This window comes from Canis lupus, chromosome 1, assembly GCF_003254725.2.
Source record: "Canis lupus dingo isolate Sandy chromosome 1, ASM325472v2, whole genome shotgun sequence".
Lineage (NCBI taxonomy): Eukaryota > Metazoa > Chordata > Mammalia > Carnivora > Canidae > Canis > Canis lupus.
This window is the reverse complement of record NC_064243.1, coordinates 111,733,894-111,751,613: the sequence shown is the minus strand read 5'-3', so window position 1 is coordinate 111,751,613 and position 17,720 is coordinate 111,733,894. Positions and strand designations below refer to the sequence as shown.

Genomic DNA, 17,720 nt, shown 5'->3' with positions numbered 1-17,720 from the left:
ACTATGTTTGGAAGCCAGGTGAGGTGTAAGGGGTACGTCTTCATATTTCCATGGCCAATGGCCCTGCTCCATGCAAAACTACAGACACTCAATAAAGATCATCAAACACCCACACCTCATAAGAATGAAGATTTGTGTCACATGACAATTGTTTAGACTAGGTGTTGGCAGGTAGTAAGATGATATGGAATGGGTGGGGTAAGGCGCCAGTTCTGGTTACCACTGGCTACACATCCAGGACCTTTGCAGCCTTGTTTTTACATTATTTTCTTCCCCATCTTCCTCTCACCATGGCATATGAAGAAGTGGTCATCACTGTGGGCATCCAACTCATTATCATTAGCATGCCATGTTGTTGCTGTGATTAACTAATGGATGGGAATTGTGTATCTTCTATACCGAGGACTCTGGTTTTCATCTGGACAAGGGAAGGGGGTGGATGTGAGGAGGAAGAGGGTGGACTGGGCGGGACACCTGGTGTCCTCCCCTTGCTCTGTGCTGTGGGTGGCAGATCTTTGGGGCTGCATCGGTGGGGCAACTGCCTGCCCTCCAGCTATGTTCCAAGAGGAGCCCCAACTAGTAGACGAGAGGGAGGACTCTGAGTAACACTGGGGTGATAATTCCCTAGCAACCTCCCTACGGTGTAGGCTGGGTGGCCTTTTCAGCCTGAAATCAGAGCACCTACCAGGCAGCCCTCTGAAAACCTCCCCCACGTACCCTTCCCCCTACAGATTCCAATAATAGTAAAGACTTTTCCTCACCTTTCTTGGGCCCAGAATGGTTACAAAGACCAAGAAAATCAGCCTCGAGAAACTGTGCAAAACCTCTTCTTTCTCTATTCCTCACAAACCCTATGTCAAGTTTCTCGGGTAGGATGAGTCCCCCTTGGGTAGGAGTCCCTGCTAAGAGAGAGGTCTCATCGGTGGTGTGATGGTGTGACACCACCTCCCAGATCATGGTGATGTCCACGTACCATTAGCCCGAGCATCCTGGAGGCTCTGCTACCCTCCAAGGTGGAATGGGGACATGCACCTGAACAGTGAAGGAAGGTCCTGAGATGGCGAATCTCTCACTGGGCTCCTCTTATCCCCATGCCAGATCTCTGCATGTCCTGCCCTCCCCTCTCAGAGAAATCTCAGCATTCAGGGAAAAGACTAAGTCTTTATTTTTTTTTTTAAGATTTCATTTATTTATTCATGAAAAACACAGAGAGAGAGGCAGAGACATAGGCAGAGGGGGAAGCAGGCTCCCTGTAGGGAGCCCGACACAGGACTCAGTCCCAGCACCCCGGGATCACAACCTGAGCCAAAGGCAGATGCTCAACCACTGAGCCACCCAGGAGCCCCAAGGACGATATCTTTATCATCAGACAGCTGTGACCACTGCTTAACTATCCCCTCACCCAGAGGGCAAGTTCAGCTGCCCCCAGATGCTTCCACTTGTTGTTATCAGGCCATGAAGTATCTGGATGTACCAGGGGATGGCAATTCATGGAGAGGACAAGGAAACAAATTCAGTGTCCAAGGCGGTTTGTTCATGAAATCAGAGGGAAGGTTAGTTTAGGGGTCAGCAAGGAGCTAAGAGCCATAGGGAAATGGGGTCAGCAGAGAGGCATCCCACACCAGGGGCTAGGGATAGCTCAAACCCCATCATTTGTGTAGGGACCTCCCCAGTCTGGAGAACTGGGTCCGGCTCTTCTTAGAGTCCTCCATCACAGAGAAGACCCCAATTGTCCTGGCATGATTCAACAAGGAGCTGGAACCTTGGGTCATGCAGCCCTGAATGTCCAATGCAGAATATATCCCACCTAGAGAGTGAGTCAAAGAGGTTTCAAAGGACAGCACGCTTAAAGTCCGAAGACCCAGGAATCCAGTATCCCCCCAGGGACCTTCAGATCTAGAGACCCTGCTTAATCCCCTCCTCCCTCAGACCCAGAAATCGAGTTCCCAGCTACCACCGCCCCCCTTCAAACCCTTGAGTCAGGGCCTCAAGAACCCTCCCACCTCAGATCCAGTGAATCCAGGCCCCCAACCCTGCATTCTTGGGACCCGGCCATCAGCACTCACCTTCCCGGAGAGTAATGTAACCACTATAACAGTGAGTGGTGCCACTGGGGCATGTAACTTTTTCTGGGTTTTCTGGGCAAGATCCAAAGATCTGCAGACAGACGGGACACTGCAAATCTCCCGGGGCAGGGGCAGCTGAAAAGTAGAGAGAAGGTGAGGGTTGATAGCTCTGCTCCTTGCTGTAACCACCCCCCTCTATCCCTGGGGTCCCTGTGTCTCCCCACGGCTCAGTGTTCCTGGTCCCACCCAACCCACTGGGATTCCATACCTGAATGAGGGAGAGAGTTCAACAAGACACTGGTACTGCTGGCCCTGTTGCATCTGTTGGAGGAGCAGAAATGGGCATAGGAGGCCACCAGTACTCCAGGGGGAGCCGAGTGTATGGTGATAGTTGGGGCATCCTGTGTCCTGCCCTTGCTGCAACCTTTGCTTCCTACTATGATTGATTTGTGTCCTGAGGTGCAAGAGAGCAAAAGCTGGGCTGGGGCAGGGGGATCTTATGATTGAGGCAGAGCCAGGGACTCCCCAACCCTCAGCAGGCAGGTGGAGGGTGAGCGCAGGTGCCTGATTTCTAGGGCACACTGAGTGTAGGGGGATGGCTGGGGACCAGACCCAGCTCTGCCATCCATCGGTTCTCCCTCAAACGTCACTTGCTCCAGCAGCTTCCCCGGACACCTGCTTTCAAGCCTGGCAACCTTTATCTAGTTCTCCCTACCTCTTTCCCCTCGGAGTGGCTCTTTTCTTCACATCTGCACCTTACTCTGTTTTGTCTGTATTTTTTGCTGCCTCCCCACTGGCGTGTACAGCTGGAGGAAGGCAGACGCAAGGCGTCCATGGTGCCTATGACAGTGCTTGACACACAGCAGATGCTCAGTTAAATCTCAGATGAAATTAGTGAGGTTACTCTGTGCTAGGTGTTTTCAGCTCTCTGCGCACAGACTATGACAAGCACCTGGCAAGGTAGGTACTATTACTGCTGTCATTTCACCCCATTTCCAGAAGGGGGAACCAAGCCCCAGAAAGAGGAAGACCTGAGCTTAGAATGTGAGGCATGAGGGGAATGTGGCAGGAAATTCAGGGGACAGGACCCAGGATGGGGACACTCGGGACCCCAAGCAGCCCACGTACCTACGTCGATGAGCAGAAGTGTTTCCTGACACACCTCCCCAATGTTACAAAGCTCGTAGTTATTTGGGGTCCACTTGATGGGTGTCTGAGACAGATGTTGATGGCTGTGCAACATGATCCCCCGTTGACAGGTCAGAAAAGCTAGGGAGGAGTTGGTATGTATGGGTCCATGTAAGCCAGGGAATCAGCCATGTCTCTCCCTCTGGATCCCATACTTGAGAAGGTGGCCATGTTCTTGGGTCATTCTCCAGGTGACCTGGCCACAGAGTCCCCCAATCTCAGATTTAGAAGGGACCTTGGAAGTTGGGGTCTCCTCCCCATTCTTTATCCTGTTTTTGCCTGAACACCTTGGAGAGCCTTTCTCGATGATCCTTAAGGAAGAGCCCTCCTCCCTTTAGGTGTGACAGGTACAATGGCTCTTCTTTCGCCTGAGTCAAACTCTACTTCCCTTACCCATCTGGATGAGGAGGGTAGCCAGCCACCATATATTTCCATATTTTCTTTTTTTCTAAGATTTGTTTATTTGAGAGGGAGAGAAAGACGGGAGCGGCTGAAGGAGAGGGAGAGAGAAACACAAGCATACCCCGCTGCTAAGCATGGGGCCCGACGTGGGGCTCAATCCACAACCCTGAGATCATGACCCAAGCTAAAACCAAGAGTCGGATGCTCAACCCACTGTACCACTCAGGCGCCCCCCCACCCCATATATTTCTTTTCACTGGAAACCCTATGTTCCAGGCCAAAATACTCAAATGCCTAGTGTGCACTGAGCATCTACTATGTGCCTGGCTATACTGGTTGCTTTCCACGGACTAGCTCATGTAAGCCTCCTAGGGAGCTCCCTTCACCGGGATTACCTCATTTCCTCACAGCAACCTCCAGTGTAGGTGGCATAATCATCATCACCCCACCATCAAGTTGGGAAATAGAGGCAGAGACTGGTTTAGGAGCTTGCCCTGTGTCCCACCATAAGTAATTGGCAGGGCTGAGCTCAGAACACAGGTGTTCTGTCTCCTTGAGGTGGGTGCTGACCACCCTCGGCTACCTGGGGCCAAGGTATTGAGCCCTTGGGAGTCAATTTGAAAACCATGAGCCTAGATCTTCTCTTCAGCCTTCACGTGGCCAGCAGGGATGGTTTCCTAGACGCAGAAGCACCCAGGCTGGTGAGGAGGCATCCACAAGCACGCAACCTCCACCAACCCCAAGAGGGAGGCCTCCTCATCTCCCCACCACACAGATGACACAACCACGCTCTGCTGTCTGCTCCAAGGCTCGTCCCACTCCACGCCTCCTCCCCCTCCCCCACCTTGCCCCCACTTCCCTATCTTGGTCAATGGCATCTCCTCTCTTGCAGCTGCTCTGGTAAAATATTGCCATCATTTTTTGGCAACTGCCTTCCTCTTAGGTTGCACCCATCAGGAAGTCCTGTGGCTTCAGCCCCAAAATACCACCAGGATCTGCCAGCTTCTCACCATCTCTACTGTTTCCCCCAGGGCCAAGACCACTGGCCCTCACCTGCTTCCCCCTGATTTCCCAGCCCCACCCCCAGCAGCCAGGGGGATCCTCATTAGGGGTAAGTTGATTCATGTAGCTTCTCAGCATAAAATTCCTAGAATTTAAACTGACTGTAAAGGCCCTGGAATCTGGCTTAAATAAACATTCAGATTGCTAGTGGGTCCTCCAGCCCCAGGCTGTACTTTTTGTGCCCCTGACACTCACCATTAGGCCTGCAGTCCTCACTCACTTTGATGGACCCAATTTCCTGAGTCCCATTAAGCAGGTCGCAGCCTGGTTGGGACATGCATCCTTGGACTCTCAGAATTTGGAAGATATTCCCTGTGGACGGGGGCAGGGAGGGAGTAAGGGAGACGTTGCTGGCACCACCTCACCCTCGGGAGAGGCACAGCTCTGGGAAGCCAGGCCCATCTTCCTCAGGTCCCAGCTTCTGTCCTTCACCAGAGAACCAGATCTTGGTCTTCAGACCCCCCCTCCACTTCCACCATTTCAGCACCCCATGGGGGACCTGCTGTCCTGGCTCACCTCCTCTGATCCAGACTGCCCCACGGTAGCAGTGTGTGCTCCCAGCTGGGCAGGCCAGCTCTGTTGCAGATTCACAGTCTTCTGTAGACAAGCAGACTGGACATCGCAGGGAGCCCGGGCCTGGGGAAGTGAGAGAAGGCTCTGGATTCAGATGGAAGCCAGCTTTCCCTTACCCCCATCCCTGTTTTGATGGTCCCAAGAAGCAACCTCCCAAGTCTCCCACAAATGCGCTCTCCTGGGCTCCTCTCTTGCAGGCACACCAGGGAATCGGGGACAGGTGGCAAGGGAGAGAGCAACGGGGGATGGGAGGGACAGGAGAACTTTGGACGGGCACCTAGGCTGGGGCACCTAGGCTGGGGCACCGGCGGGGCGAGGTTGGGGAGGGGTGTCCTGGGAGGAACCAGTGAGTTCACCTGCAGGTTCCCTGAAACACCAGACCCTGGTGTTCACAAATCTTTCCAAAGAGTAAAGGAAACACAACACATTGCCCCAAACCTGATTTGTGATACCAGCAAGGATAGGAGAATAGTCCATGTACTGTAATAATGTTGTGTGGTAACAGACGGGAGCTATATTTGTGGTGAGCGCAGCATAACATACACAGCTGTCCAATCACTGTGTTGTATGCCTGAAACTAATGTCCCATTGTGTGTCAACCAGACTCAAATAAAACTAAAGAAAAAGAAGTTACAGGTTAATTTCACTTTGGAAGAGGAATTGCCAAAACCCTAAACAAAACATGAGCGAATCAAATTCTAAATAGAAAAAGGAGGAGGTGGAGGAGGAGGAGAAGAAGAAAAGAGCACGCACCAGGTTAGGGCCATGCTACAGTCTAAGCTAGGTGTAGGAAATGAGTGTGGTTTGCTGCTCAGTGACCAATAGAAGAAGGGGTGCTGAGGGAGGGAGTCCCAGGGAGAGTGGACAGGGAGGGAGGAGGGAAGAGGGATCTAAATGGATGCTGCCTCTGTGCTCACTTCCACTCCTCAGCCCTGCTGCACCCCTGCCCCTGACAGCTCCTTCTCTTCCCTTCTGCCTCCACCTCCCAACCTCCCCTTATACCTGTTGTGGAGGGCAGGGACCAGAGTGGGAGGGTGGTGGACAGGCTGTTGCAGTTGTCTTTCTCCCGGCACACGTGGGTGTAGGAGAGGATGGAGAGGCCAGGGCCTGACCTGTGCTCCCTTATGAGGACATCCTGATCCGCCGCCGCGGTGCAGCCCTTGCTGATCACCACATTCACTTGGGGTCCTGCACCAAGAGAGAGAGGCAGACCCTAGACTCCTGAGTCTAAGGGAGGAGGGGCTGAGGGCCTGGACTCCTGCATCTGAGGGAGGAGGGGCTGGGGGCCTGGACCCCTGGGTCTGAGGGAGGAGGGGGCTGGGGATCAGGACTCCGGGGTCCTAGAGGGAAAGTCTGCATGGTGGTCTAGGGTGAGAGGCTGGAGAGGTGACTGGGTGCCCCAAGGGCTGTTCCTGCTGAGGAGAGGACAGCTCCTTGGCTGGGGACAGGGGGGCTTCTGAGTCCCTACAACAGAGTACAGTAGGACTGGACAGGGAGGGATGTCTCTCCTGGAAAAGGGTGGAAGTCGAGCATGGGGCCCACAGGGCCCTTCTTACCATTCTCAATGAGGATCAGTGTGTCTTGGCAACCCCAGCCATCTTCACATGACTCCTGGCCAGCTGTCCACTCAAGGGGCAGTTCCAACACATCTCTCAAAGAATTATGTGTCCCCGACTGACAGGTCAGGGCCTGCACTCCTGAGATGGGAAGAGAAATCCATCTGAGCCCATCCTCTAGGAAAACACCCTCCCAGGTTGGGGTCCTCACTCACGGGACAGCATGAGGGTCACGCCCAGGAAAGCCAGCTGCAGGGCAGGGCTCATGATGAGGGCAGCTGGAACTCTTGCTCCTGGGCTTTCTCCTGGGTACCCGGACCTTTTATATCTTGCCAGGAAAAGGAAGGAGGGAGAGCCTTGATAGAGGAAGTCTGGGCCCAGCCTGAGTCTCAATGGATAAGAAATCGGGTCCTCCTTCCTTCCCTGGACCCAGGAGTCCAGGCCCCCTGACCCCCCCCCCCCAGCAGTTAGAAACATCGCAGACCCCAGGCCCCATTGGTCCAGCTCTCGAGCCCCCTTTCCTCCTGAGCCCCACTAGGCAGGTGCCCACCCCCATGCTGTTTCAGGGTAGTATGGCAAGGCAGTTGCCTCACACCAGTCTGGTACCTTCTGGCCCCAGGTGGGGATGTGGCCCAACTACCTGTGATGACATTGTGTGGTGGCCCCTGTGGGCACTGACAACTCCCTGCTCTAACCTCTGCCTGCCATGGATTCTTGCTCCTCATTTATCTCTTTCCTTCTTGCATTGCTTGCCATTTTATTCCCTCTCCCCACCCTGATGTTCCCTCCTGCTTTCTCTTCCTCTGTTCTCCCCACTCCAAGCCCAATCCAGGCCCCAGACTTTTTTTTTTTAAGATTTTATTTATTTATTTGAGAGAAAGCATGAGCAAGAGAGAGAAAGCACAGGAGCAGAGGCAGCGGGAGAAGCAGGCTCCTCTGCTGAGCAGGGAGCTAGACACAGAGCTAGATCCCAGGACCCTGAGATCATGACCTGAATTGAAGGCAGATGCTTAACCAGCTGAGCCACCCAGGTGCCCCACCACCACCAGGCCACCAGGGAACTGAAGTTCCAGGCTGGGGAGAGAGGTGACTGTGGAAAATGAATCTCTGTCAAAGACAGGATATTCCTGGGCAGCCCCAGTGGTACAGAGGTTTAGCACTGCCCGCAGCCCGGGGTGTGGTCCTGGAAACCCAGGATCGGGAGTCCCACGTCGGGCTCCCTGCATGAAGCCTGCTTCTCCCTCTGCCTGTGTCTCTGCCTCTGTGTGTGTGTGTGTGTGTGTGTGTGTGTGTGTGTGTGTGTGTCTCATGAATAAATAATTTAAAAAAAAGACAGGATGAAGAGCAGGTGATGTGAAAGTAAGTGACTGAACTGGATCAGGGAAGGCCTCCCAGAGGAGGTGACCTGTGAGGTCACAGGTGACCTGTGAGCTAAGACTGAATGAAAAGAAAGTGCTAGTTATGGAAGCTATGCGGGCAGGCATTCCAAGCAGAGCGAAGAGCAGGTGCAAAAGCCCTGAGGTGGGACCACTCCTGGTTTATGTAAGGATTAGAAAGCAGGTGACTCGGCTGCAGAGAAGGAAGGGGGAAGTGATGGGTGTTGAGAGTGGAGAGGCTGGCAGGGGCCTGACAGCGCAGGCCTGAGTCAGGATATTCAGGCAACTCTCCTGTGAGTCCCACATATTTCAAGGGGCAAATGCAAGGCTGGGCATGGAGCTATTTAGTAAAAAGCTTACAGTTGTAGGTATGTGAAACTCTGTTTGCTACCAGGCTGGTCCATCGCTCTGTGATTATGTAGCCTTGGGTCATTCACTTTGCCTCTCCCAATAGCCTCATCCTCCTCTGTAAAGTATGAGTGATGATGATCAATACATCGTGGGCTGCTCATGGGCCTTGAAGCTGGGAGGTGGGGGTCCATTTCAGAAGGACTGTGCAATACAACCACAGGTATAGACAGTGACTGTTCTCCTAGACCAGAAAGACAGGGAGCCATTGATGCAGGGAAGTTGGGCACTGGTCAAAGGCTCAAATACTCAGGACTTGCAGGGATTCTTTGGATAATGGCTCTGGACGTTAATCTCTGCAGTAAAGGTCCCACAGAGAAGCACTCCCACCCTGTCCTAAAATATAGTTCAGAGGGACCTGGATCATCTGAGTTTCTTTTTTTTTTTTTCATCTGAGTTTCTACAGCACATTGCACTGTGCTAAATCATTGATGGATGGATGTTATCCATCATAACATAATGGATGGATATTATCCATTCTGAGAAATGGATGAAAAAGAGGTAGCAAGCTTCCTTGATGATTCGGGAATAAGACATGTGTATGCCAAAGTGTGGGAAACAAGCACCCCCCTCATGTTGGTATAAATCATAGGGGCCTAGCTCTAAGGCATGTCCCAAAACAGTGGCCCCCCTCTGTATCTGCAGAGGAGACATTCTTTTTTTTTTTTTAAAAGATTTGTTTATTTATTCATGAGATACACAGAAAGACAGGGAAAGGCATTGGCAGAGGGAGAAGGACTTGATCCCAGGACCCCAGGATCACGACCTGAGCCAAAGGCAGATGCTCAACCACCGAGCCACCCAGGTGCCCCTGGAGGAGACATTCTAAAGCCCCCAGTGGATGCCTGAAACTGTGGTAGTACCAAGCTCTATATGTACTATGCTTCTTTCTTATCCATACATATGTATGATAAAGCTTAATTTCCAAATTAGGGGCAGTAGGAGGTTAATAACAATGACTAATAACAAAATAGAACAATTATGACAATATACCACAATAAAAGTTAGGTGAATGTGGTCTCTCTCCCTCAAAACATCTTATTGTACGGGACTCACTCTTCTTTGTGTGATGATTTGAGATGATAAAATGCCCACAAGATGAGGTGAAAAGAGGGGAAGGACACAGGCCTGGTGACACACCGTTCAGCCAGTCCTGACCTTTCCCCACATGTTAGAAGAGGAATCATCCAGGGCGCCTGGGTAGCTCAGTCAGTTAACCGTCTGCCTTTGGCTGAGGTCATGATTTCAGGGTCCTGGGATGGAGCTCCACGTTGGGCTTCCTACTCTGCAGGGAGTCTGCTTCTCCCTCTCCCACTCCTCCTCCTGCTCATGGTCTCTCTCTCTCTCTCTCCTCAAATAAAGTAATAAAATCAAAAGAAAGAAGAAAGAAAGAAAGAAAGAAAGAAAGAAAGAAAGAAAGAAAGAAAGAAAGAAGAAAGAAAGAAAGAAAGAAAGAAAGAAAGAAAGAAAGAAAGAAAGAAAGAAAGAAAGAAAGAACCTTCTAAAAAAAGAGAGGGGGATCATCTGGTTCCAGACCACAGCTTACTGCAGGGAACTGAAACTGGGTGGGGGGACTGCTGTATCTCTTCTGAGACAATTTGCTACACCTTGTGTGGTTGTCTTTAGACAAAGGGTCACTTAAGATTTGTTGGGGGTGGGGGGATGAGTGCATTTTAACCTGTGACTCCTAGTCATCTCTGAGAGATCCCACAAGACTACCAGGTTTGAGTAGATCCTAGAGTAGGAAAGGAGTCGAACGAAAGCCACGTAACCCAATGGACCCAATGTCCATTGAAAGTTTCTGTGACCTAAAGAAATCATAGGATAATCATAATGAGAAACTCATTATGATTTGGAGCAAAGGTTTTGGAGCAAAGGTATGTCTCTGTCTGCAGATAACTACCCTCCATTTAGAAGGCAGCTCCTGGCTTATTACTGCATCCCAGGGGAGTCTGAATATTGGACTACAGGCCACCAAGGGCATTGTGACCTGAACTGCAAATCACATAGTGCGTGCTATCTGAGCTACCAAACCATGACACTGGGCATGCACAGCAGCATCCATCATCCATGGGAAAGGTGTGTATGGTGTGTACAGGATCAGGCTCTCACAGGTCCAGAGGGCACCAGTGAATGCCCCAGTAGGTGGCTCAGATGCTCATGATGTCTACTTCTGCTGCCTCTTTCTCTGCTTGCACCTATGGGTTCGTGGGGACACCCTGTAATCTGTTTACAGAGAAGAGATAGAGGGGCACCTGGGTGGGTCTGTCAGTTAAGTGTCTGCCTTCGGCTCAGGTCATAATCTCAGGGTCCTGGGATCCAGCCCCAAGTCGGGCTCCCTGCTCAGTGGGGTATCTGCTTCTCTTTCTCCCTCTGCTACTTCCCTTGCTTGTGCTCTCTCGCTCTATCTCAAATAAATAAATAAAATCTTTTTTTAAAAATGAAAGAACCAATCCTGCCAACACCTTGATTTTGGGCTTCCAGCCTCCAGAAATGTAATGATAATACCCTTCTATTGTGTAAGCTTCCCAGGCTGTGGTACTTAGTTATGGCACCCCAGAAAACAAATCCACAGGCCAAGAGCCAATTCCGGGTGATCTGCACTACAGGAGCTAGAAGCCAGCTCTGGTGTCAGGCCTGGAGGCAGGGCAAGTGTGAGACAGAGATGGGAAGGGATGAGGGAGGGTCCCAGAGCCTAAGGGACAGAGTCCTTGGGACCAGAGCTACCTCTTCATATTTATATTAACTGTTATTAATGTTTTATTAATAATATATTAATAATTATTAATATTAATATTGTACTTAATATTAACTGTCCCCAATTGAAAGTTTTAATAAATTTTTACATAAAATTAAGAGCTTTTACTAACACCATTCTGACTGAGCACTTTCTCTATTAAAAGTAAATATTCATTTATAGCTTAACTTCTAGGAATAGTACCTATTCTCAAAGTACACAAAGGGTACTTCATGTTTGGATGCTGAGAGTTGAGGTAGTGACTTGGATTTCTGGGTCCAGGTGACAAGTAGGCTGGGACCTCAGTCCTTGAGTCTGAGGGAGGAGGGGCCTGGGAGCCTAGACCCCTGGATCAGAGGGAGGAGGGGGCTGGGGACCTGGACTCCTGGGCCTGAGGGAGGAAGGGGCTGGGGGCCTGGACTCCTGGGTCTGAGGGAAGAAGGGGCTGGGAATACAGACCCACAGATTCCTGAGAGATGAGTGTCAGGCATCATGGACCCAGTATTTAAAGTGAATTTCTTACTACTTTTTCTCTTACTTTACTCCTGGAAGCAATACTGAAACCATGGTGAGCACTAAAACCTGCCTATCCTGTAAGCCTGTTCCTTGTTAAAGGGCATTAATTAAGACAGTCCCTTGGTTATTCAAAGAACTGCCAGAACTTCCAGAATATGCCAGCCAGACAGTGGGGACAGAATCAGCCATGCATGCTACCATCAGAGTCCTCCAGCGAAGTCTGTGGGCCCTGCCAAGGTCTGGCTGCTGGGGCAAGGCTGGGATTGGCCATGGCCCTTTTGTAAGGGGCTTCATCCTTTCCTGCCTCCTAATGATCCCAAAGCATCCTGTTCTGCAGTCCCAGTATCTAAAGGCATCTGACACCTAATTATTTCTCATCCCTTCCAGGAAACACACCCTTATTCTTAATGTGGGAAATGTTAAAACATGAAAATAATTAGAGGCTACAATATAACCTAATTGTAGCTCTTTTGTCCTGGATTAATTCATCTTTGAGAACATTTGGGCAGATTATAAAAGGCCATAATATTCTTCCTGATCTAGCTAAATTGCTTCTCTTAATATTTGTATTAACTGTCCCTAGTTTGTTTGTTTAAGTTCTGATTATGGTATTTTCTCTATTAAAAATAAATATTTGGTGCGCCTGGGTGGCTCAGTTGATGAAGCATCTGCCTTCAGCTCAGGTCATGATCTCAGGGTCCTGGGATCTAGTCCCACCCTGGGCTCCCTGCTCAGCGGAGAGCCTGCTTCTCCCTCTCCCTGCCACTCTGCCTACTTGTGCTCTCTCAAATAAATAAATAAAAATCTTTTTAAAAAATTCATTTACACCACAGCACTCACAGAAACAGCACCGTCTGAGAGTACACAAAGTGCCCCTGTGCTTCATGTTACATATAGATAGATCTATCTGAAAAGCTGACATATATATGAAATGGAATTTCCAGCCATGGACAAGAAATCGGAGTAAAATCCGTGGCGGTGGCCTGGCCACGCGGGTGGGCGACAACTCCCAGTCACTGTGCACGCACACATTCAAGGGCGCTGGAAATGTGTCTGAAGGCAGCAGTTCTCTATTCAACCTTCCAGAAGACCATGGAGGGGGCTGGGCAGGCACCACTGCAAGTGAAGGTGGGGAGGCCAAGCTGCCCCCAGTGGCTACTGCCACCGGGACGGTGCTGAGGCGGGGCCCAGGCTGGAAACACGGGAGGCCATTTGGGAAGAGAGGGTAGTTCACTGGGGGTTGGCCAAGGATGTGACCTCCTAGAGCGCTGGAGAGGCCAACTCCGTGGCCCAACGAGAAAAAATGGTCACGGAGGCCGCTTTGGGACGCACCGCACCGGCGCCGCCAACTCACCAGCGACCTTCCCCCACCCCCTGCTCCCTCGCCACCCTGCGCATGCGTACCTCCCAAGATGTCCAGGAACGGGCTTCTCCAGGGCCAATGGGGTGTGGCGTTCCTTCAGGTTCATCCAATGAGCTCATCAGATGCTTTCACATCAACCAATGGGGCTTCGAGTGACCTGTTGGGCAAGGTTGGCCCCGCCTTCCGTGTCTTTGAGAGACGAAGCCGCCTCGAAGCGGAACCAGAGGCGCGTTCGAAGTCGTTCCTTCAGCACCGCGAGATTCTTGTCAGGTTATCTGAACGCCAGGTGGAATTTGTGTCCCTGAAAGAGAAAAGGGAGGACTGGGGACCCAGATTCCTGGATCCTGAGGAAAGAAGAGGGGGCAGGACTCCTGGGTCTGAGAGGGGAGGGGGCCGGGAGGAGGGGCGTGTAGAATCCGGGTCCTGAGGGAAATGGCGGCTGGAACCCAAAGCCCTGGATCTCTAGGTAGAACAGGGCTGGGATCTCAGAATCCCGAGTTCTGGGGAGCTGAGAATCCCGGGGCTTGGAAGAACGTGGGCTTGAACCCGGCCGCCTGAGTCCGAGGCCGGAGGGGTGACTGGGCTGCACCCCGGATCCCGAGGTTGAACTCCTGTGTCTCCAGGGAATAGGGGTTTGGGTCGGAGGGTTGCTGTAGAAACTGAGGCACAGTAAACCGTGCTAGTGTGCTCAAGGGCGCAGGCTAGTCAGGGCCCCCTCGGCCGACTGTGGAGGCCACGGCCTTGACCTTCCACAGCACAGGCTGCGCCCGCAGTGTCAGTACTCGCCAGAAGGTCCATGCCGCTTCATTGTGTGAGGCCGAACAGACCCCCTCTTCTCTCTCAAACCCCAGATCCTTAGCTGCTCTTCTGAGCCGAGCTGCTCTGAAAGACGCCATGGGAACCGGTCATGTGCAGAGTTTGCTCTTCCTCCTCCTCCTCCTCGGGGCCCCCTCCTTGGCCTGTAAGGATGCGGGGCTCGGGGATGGAGGGAAGGAGATGGTTCACAGAGGATGCACCCCTGGGGAAGAAGGACTGGGGGCAGGGGGTGGCTCCCCCAGAGGGGGCAAGTGCCTACCTTGGTCTCATTTCCTCCCCAGCCGAACCTGATTTCTACTGTCACAAGGGCATATCGATGAGCATAGTAAAGGACCCAAAGAGAATGTTTAATTGGACCACCGACAAAGTTGAGACTTGTGACAGTGGGTCATTCTGCCAGGAATCCCTTCTGATGATTAAATCAGGTAAAGCCAGAAAGGGCAGTTGGGTTGGGTGGGAGGGAGAGTGAGTATGTCCTCCCCAGGGCTGTTCCTCCTCCCACCCCCACACCCCCAAAACTGTAGGCCCACCATCCACTTTCTCTCCTTCCTGTCTCCAAACAGGGGCCAAGACAGCCATTTTGGCCACTAAGGGCTGCATCTCGGAGGGGACACAGGCGATAACATACATCCAGCACTCCCCACCGCCAGGCATCATCACAGTCTCCTACAGCAGCTACTGTGAGGAGTCCTTATGCAATAGCAAGGAGAACTTACTGCAACTGTGGAGGGAGGAAGAGCCCCAAGGTAGGTTGGGAGGTGACACATGGGGACTGAGAAAAATGAGGTGAACCCCTGAAAAGATCGTGGGGCTTCCTGCTCTGTGTTCTTACTTGGTTCAGGCCCAATGGGGCCATATGTAGAAAAGCCTCAGAGCTTTTGCCTGACTTTTTTCCAAATTGTTATCTTGGGGTCTAAACTTTGCTCAGAGCACTAGGACGTCAATGAAGCCTGGGGTGTAAGTTGGGCTTTGGGTTTATTAAGCAATAAAGTGTCATTGGAGGTTTCCAAGCCGGATGGTTTGGCATAGTCCGTCTGGCAGCTCCTGCTTCCCTGATTTGGCCAGGCCCTATAGCAATCTGGCCTTGCCTACCTTTTCAGTTCACTTCCTTCTCTTCCTTCCCTATTTATTGGGTTCTAGCTGGGGCCAGTATTTGAAATAGTTAACAACAGATATGGTACTGGCTGGTCAGAATGTGTGCTGGCCATAAAGAAAACAGTCCAGCCCCGTGTGTGCCTATCAACTGAATACCAACACCGCAGTGTCTCACAGTCCCTGAAACCTGCCACGCTGCTCTCACCTCCAGGCCTTTGTCCTTGCTGTTTCCTGTGCCACCCCACCCAATTTCCATTTTCACTCACCTAACCTCTCTTCACCCTCCACCTCAACTCAGGTGTCCACGCTGTGAAGATAATTGGCAAATTCTTCCAGATAGATACTCCCTCCTCCATTCCTTTACCATTACCTTGGACACAGTGCCTCCTGAGATGTACTATAATGACTACATGTCCATCTCCTTCTAGACAGTGATCTCGATGACAGGAACTGGGTCCTTTTAATCTCTGTCTCCACATCTAAGCACACAGTTTGGAAGTCATGTTGGAGGGTTCTGATAGCAAAGAGAGGCATGGGGGGGGTGGCAGTGATAGGCCTTGGTGATGGTAGTATTAGCAGCAATGACTTAGGGAAGAGAAAGAAGCAAGAAGAGACAACTCCAGACGTAGAACATACCCCAATTTTTCCTCTCTTCCTCCCTCCAGCTGCCAGCACATCAGCACACCTCTACTGCCCAACCTGTGTGGCTCTGGGGGCCTGTTCAAATGCTCCTTCTCTTCCCTGTCCCAATGATACAGTTCAGTGCTATCAAGGAAGACTTCAGATCACTGGAGGTAAGCTGGACATCTGGTGGTTTCAGAGGCTGGAAAATCAGGCATCTGAGTGATCCCAAGAAGTTCTGACACTCAGGGTTCTAGCAATGAGGCAGGACTTCTGCCTCTCTGATTTCCTAAAACAGCTGTGTATCTCCCCATCCATTCTTGTTCCACAGGAGGCATCAACTCACTTTTGGAGGTCAAAGGCTGCACTTCTATAACTGGTTGCAGGCTGATGTCCGGGATCTTTACAGTAGGGCCCATATGGGTGGAGGAAGTCTGTCCATACCGGTCTGTACTTCAACCCCGAAAGATTGAAAACCGGGCTGCCTGGCTTCCTGTTTACATTTGGAGATTAGAGCTAGCGCTGCTGCTATTACTACAGTGACTTGTCCATTGTTCCTGGAACGTGAAGGCGCTTCTGGTCCTGGACCACAGGATGCCTCTTCCAACTGGGAGCCTTTCTGACTGCTGGTCATAAACAAGTTGAGGAGCAAAGTGGAGAGCTGAAGAACAGAGAATTCTTGTGGATGTATTCTTAAATTTTTATTAAAGTTTCTACTGTGTTTGGTGTATAACCCAAGACTAGAAGTGGAGTTTTAGTCCTGAAGAGGCCCTTAAAATCCACCGTCTCCAACCCATACATGTTACAGAAAGGGAAGCAGAGGCCTGGAAAACTTGAGTGAGGGTCTCACACTGACATAGCTATGCGCAGAGCAAGACCAGAACTTTGAATCTTTGACCTAGAGTCTGGTTTCCCTTTCACTCTAACTGATCACCTTCTCTTGCTGACTGGGCAGGAGATCAGCATAAACCTCGTCCAGAGCACTCTGAGCCCAACCTTCAGGCCACAGTTGGCTGCTTTGGTTCTAACATTTCCCCGGGATGTATTGAGGAATTTGAAAAATCAGGCTCCACATTGTTCTGTTATAACAAACTGCATCTCCTATGTCCTGTCTCTTGCCCCTTGACATCATCCCTTCCCTTCTCTGCTGCCTACTTCATACATCTTCAGTGGACACAGGAACGTAGGAGACAGCTGGAGCACAGCAGGGTATGAGGAGTGGGACCTGGGACTCTCAAGGAGAAGATTTGGTTTTGGCTTCTCATGATTATTTATTTATTACTAAAGAACACATAAAGCCCATCTTACTATAAGACTCCAATGATAGAGGAGCCACACAGGGAAAAGTAAAAGGTGGGGAGAGGATAAGAGGGAACAGACATTTATTTAAATAGTTTTATTGAGGCGTAATTGACGTAGTCAACTGTACCAGGGGTGGAAGGAGACTTAAGGCAAACTATTGACCCCTCCCATAAAGGACAGGGGAGTCCAGCCACAATATAGTCCAGCCAAGTTTGTTTTAGAAAGTCCTCCAGTTCTAAACCAACTCTTTGGGTTAAAGCCTCACACCAGCTAATACTTTATCTTTGTCCCTAGGCACCCAGTTCCCCATCATGTCAGTTTGCAAGAGGAAGCACAAACAAATCAAATTTGAATTTAATGAAGGGGCATATAAGTTTCTGAAATAATAAGCATTCAGAACCATGGCTGGTAAATGCCACCTACAGCAAACAAAACCAAGAACAAAAACAAAACCAAGTAAGATGTTTCCCTCAGGACCATGGCTTTCTGAGGGCACTGAGGACAGTCACAGGAGAATTCCCTGAGTGAATGGAAGAATGACACAATTTTCTAAAATCTGGCCTGTGGATTACTTTGGTACTTTAAAAATTATGTGTATCCTATGCCAAAGAACTTCCAGCAACACAGGCAAATTTCTCA

General features: G+C 50.9%; 2 protein-coding genes across 2 annotated transcripts; one reads left to right on the top strand and one right to left on the bottom strand.

Moving 5' to 3' along the window:
- Positions 1-1,285: 1,285 nt before the first annotated feature.
- Positions 1,286-7,200, bottom strand: CD177 (CD177 molecule). The gene is made up of 9 exons (XM_025424768.3): positions 7,063-7,200; positions 6,848-6,988; positions 6,294-6,479; positions 5,235-5,354; positions 4,914-5,030; positions 3,195-3,335; positions 2,335-2,520; positions 2,067-2,201; positions 1,286-1,807 (listed from the first exon to the last, which is right to left on the bottom strand). The coding sequence occupies exons 1-9, from the start codon at positions 7,112-7,114 to the stop codon at positions 1,650-1,652; spliced, it is 1,236 nt and encodes a 411-aa protein (XP_025280553.3). The 5' UTR covers positions 7,115-7,200; the 3' UTR covers positions 1,286-1,649.
- A 6,184-nt stretch (positions 7,201-13,384) lies between these two features.
- TEX101 (testis expressed 101) lies at positions 13,385-16,512 on the top strand. The gene is made up of 6 exons (XM_025424771.3): positions 13,385-13,517; positions 14,099-14,208; positions 14,345-14,488; positions 14,627-14,809; positions 15,824-15,952; positions 16,111-16,512. The coding sequence occupies exons 2-6, from the start codon at positions 14,142-14,144 to the stop codon at positions 16,320-16,322; spliced, it is 735 nt and encodes a 244-aa protein (XP_025280556.3). The 5' UTR covers positions 13,385-13,517; positions 14,099-14,141; the 3' UTR covers positions 16,323-16,512.
- Positions 16,513-17,720: the final 1,208 nt, after the last annotated feature.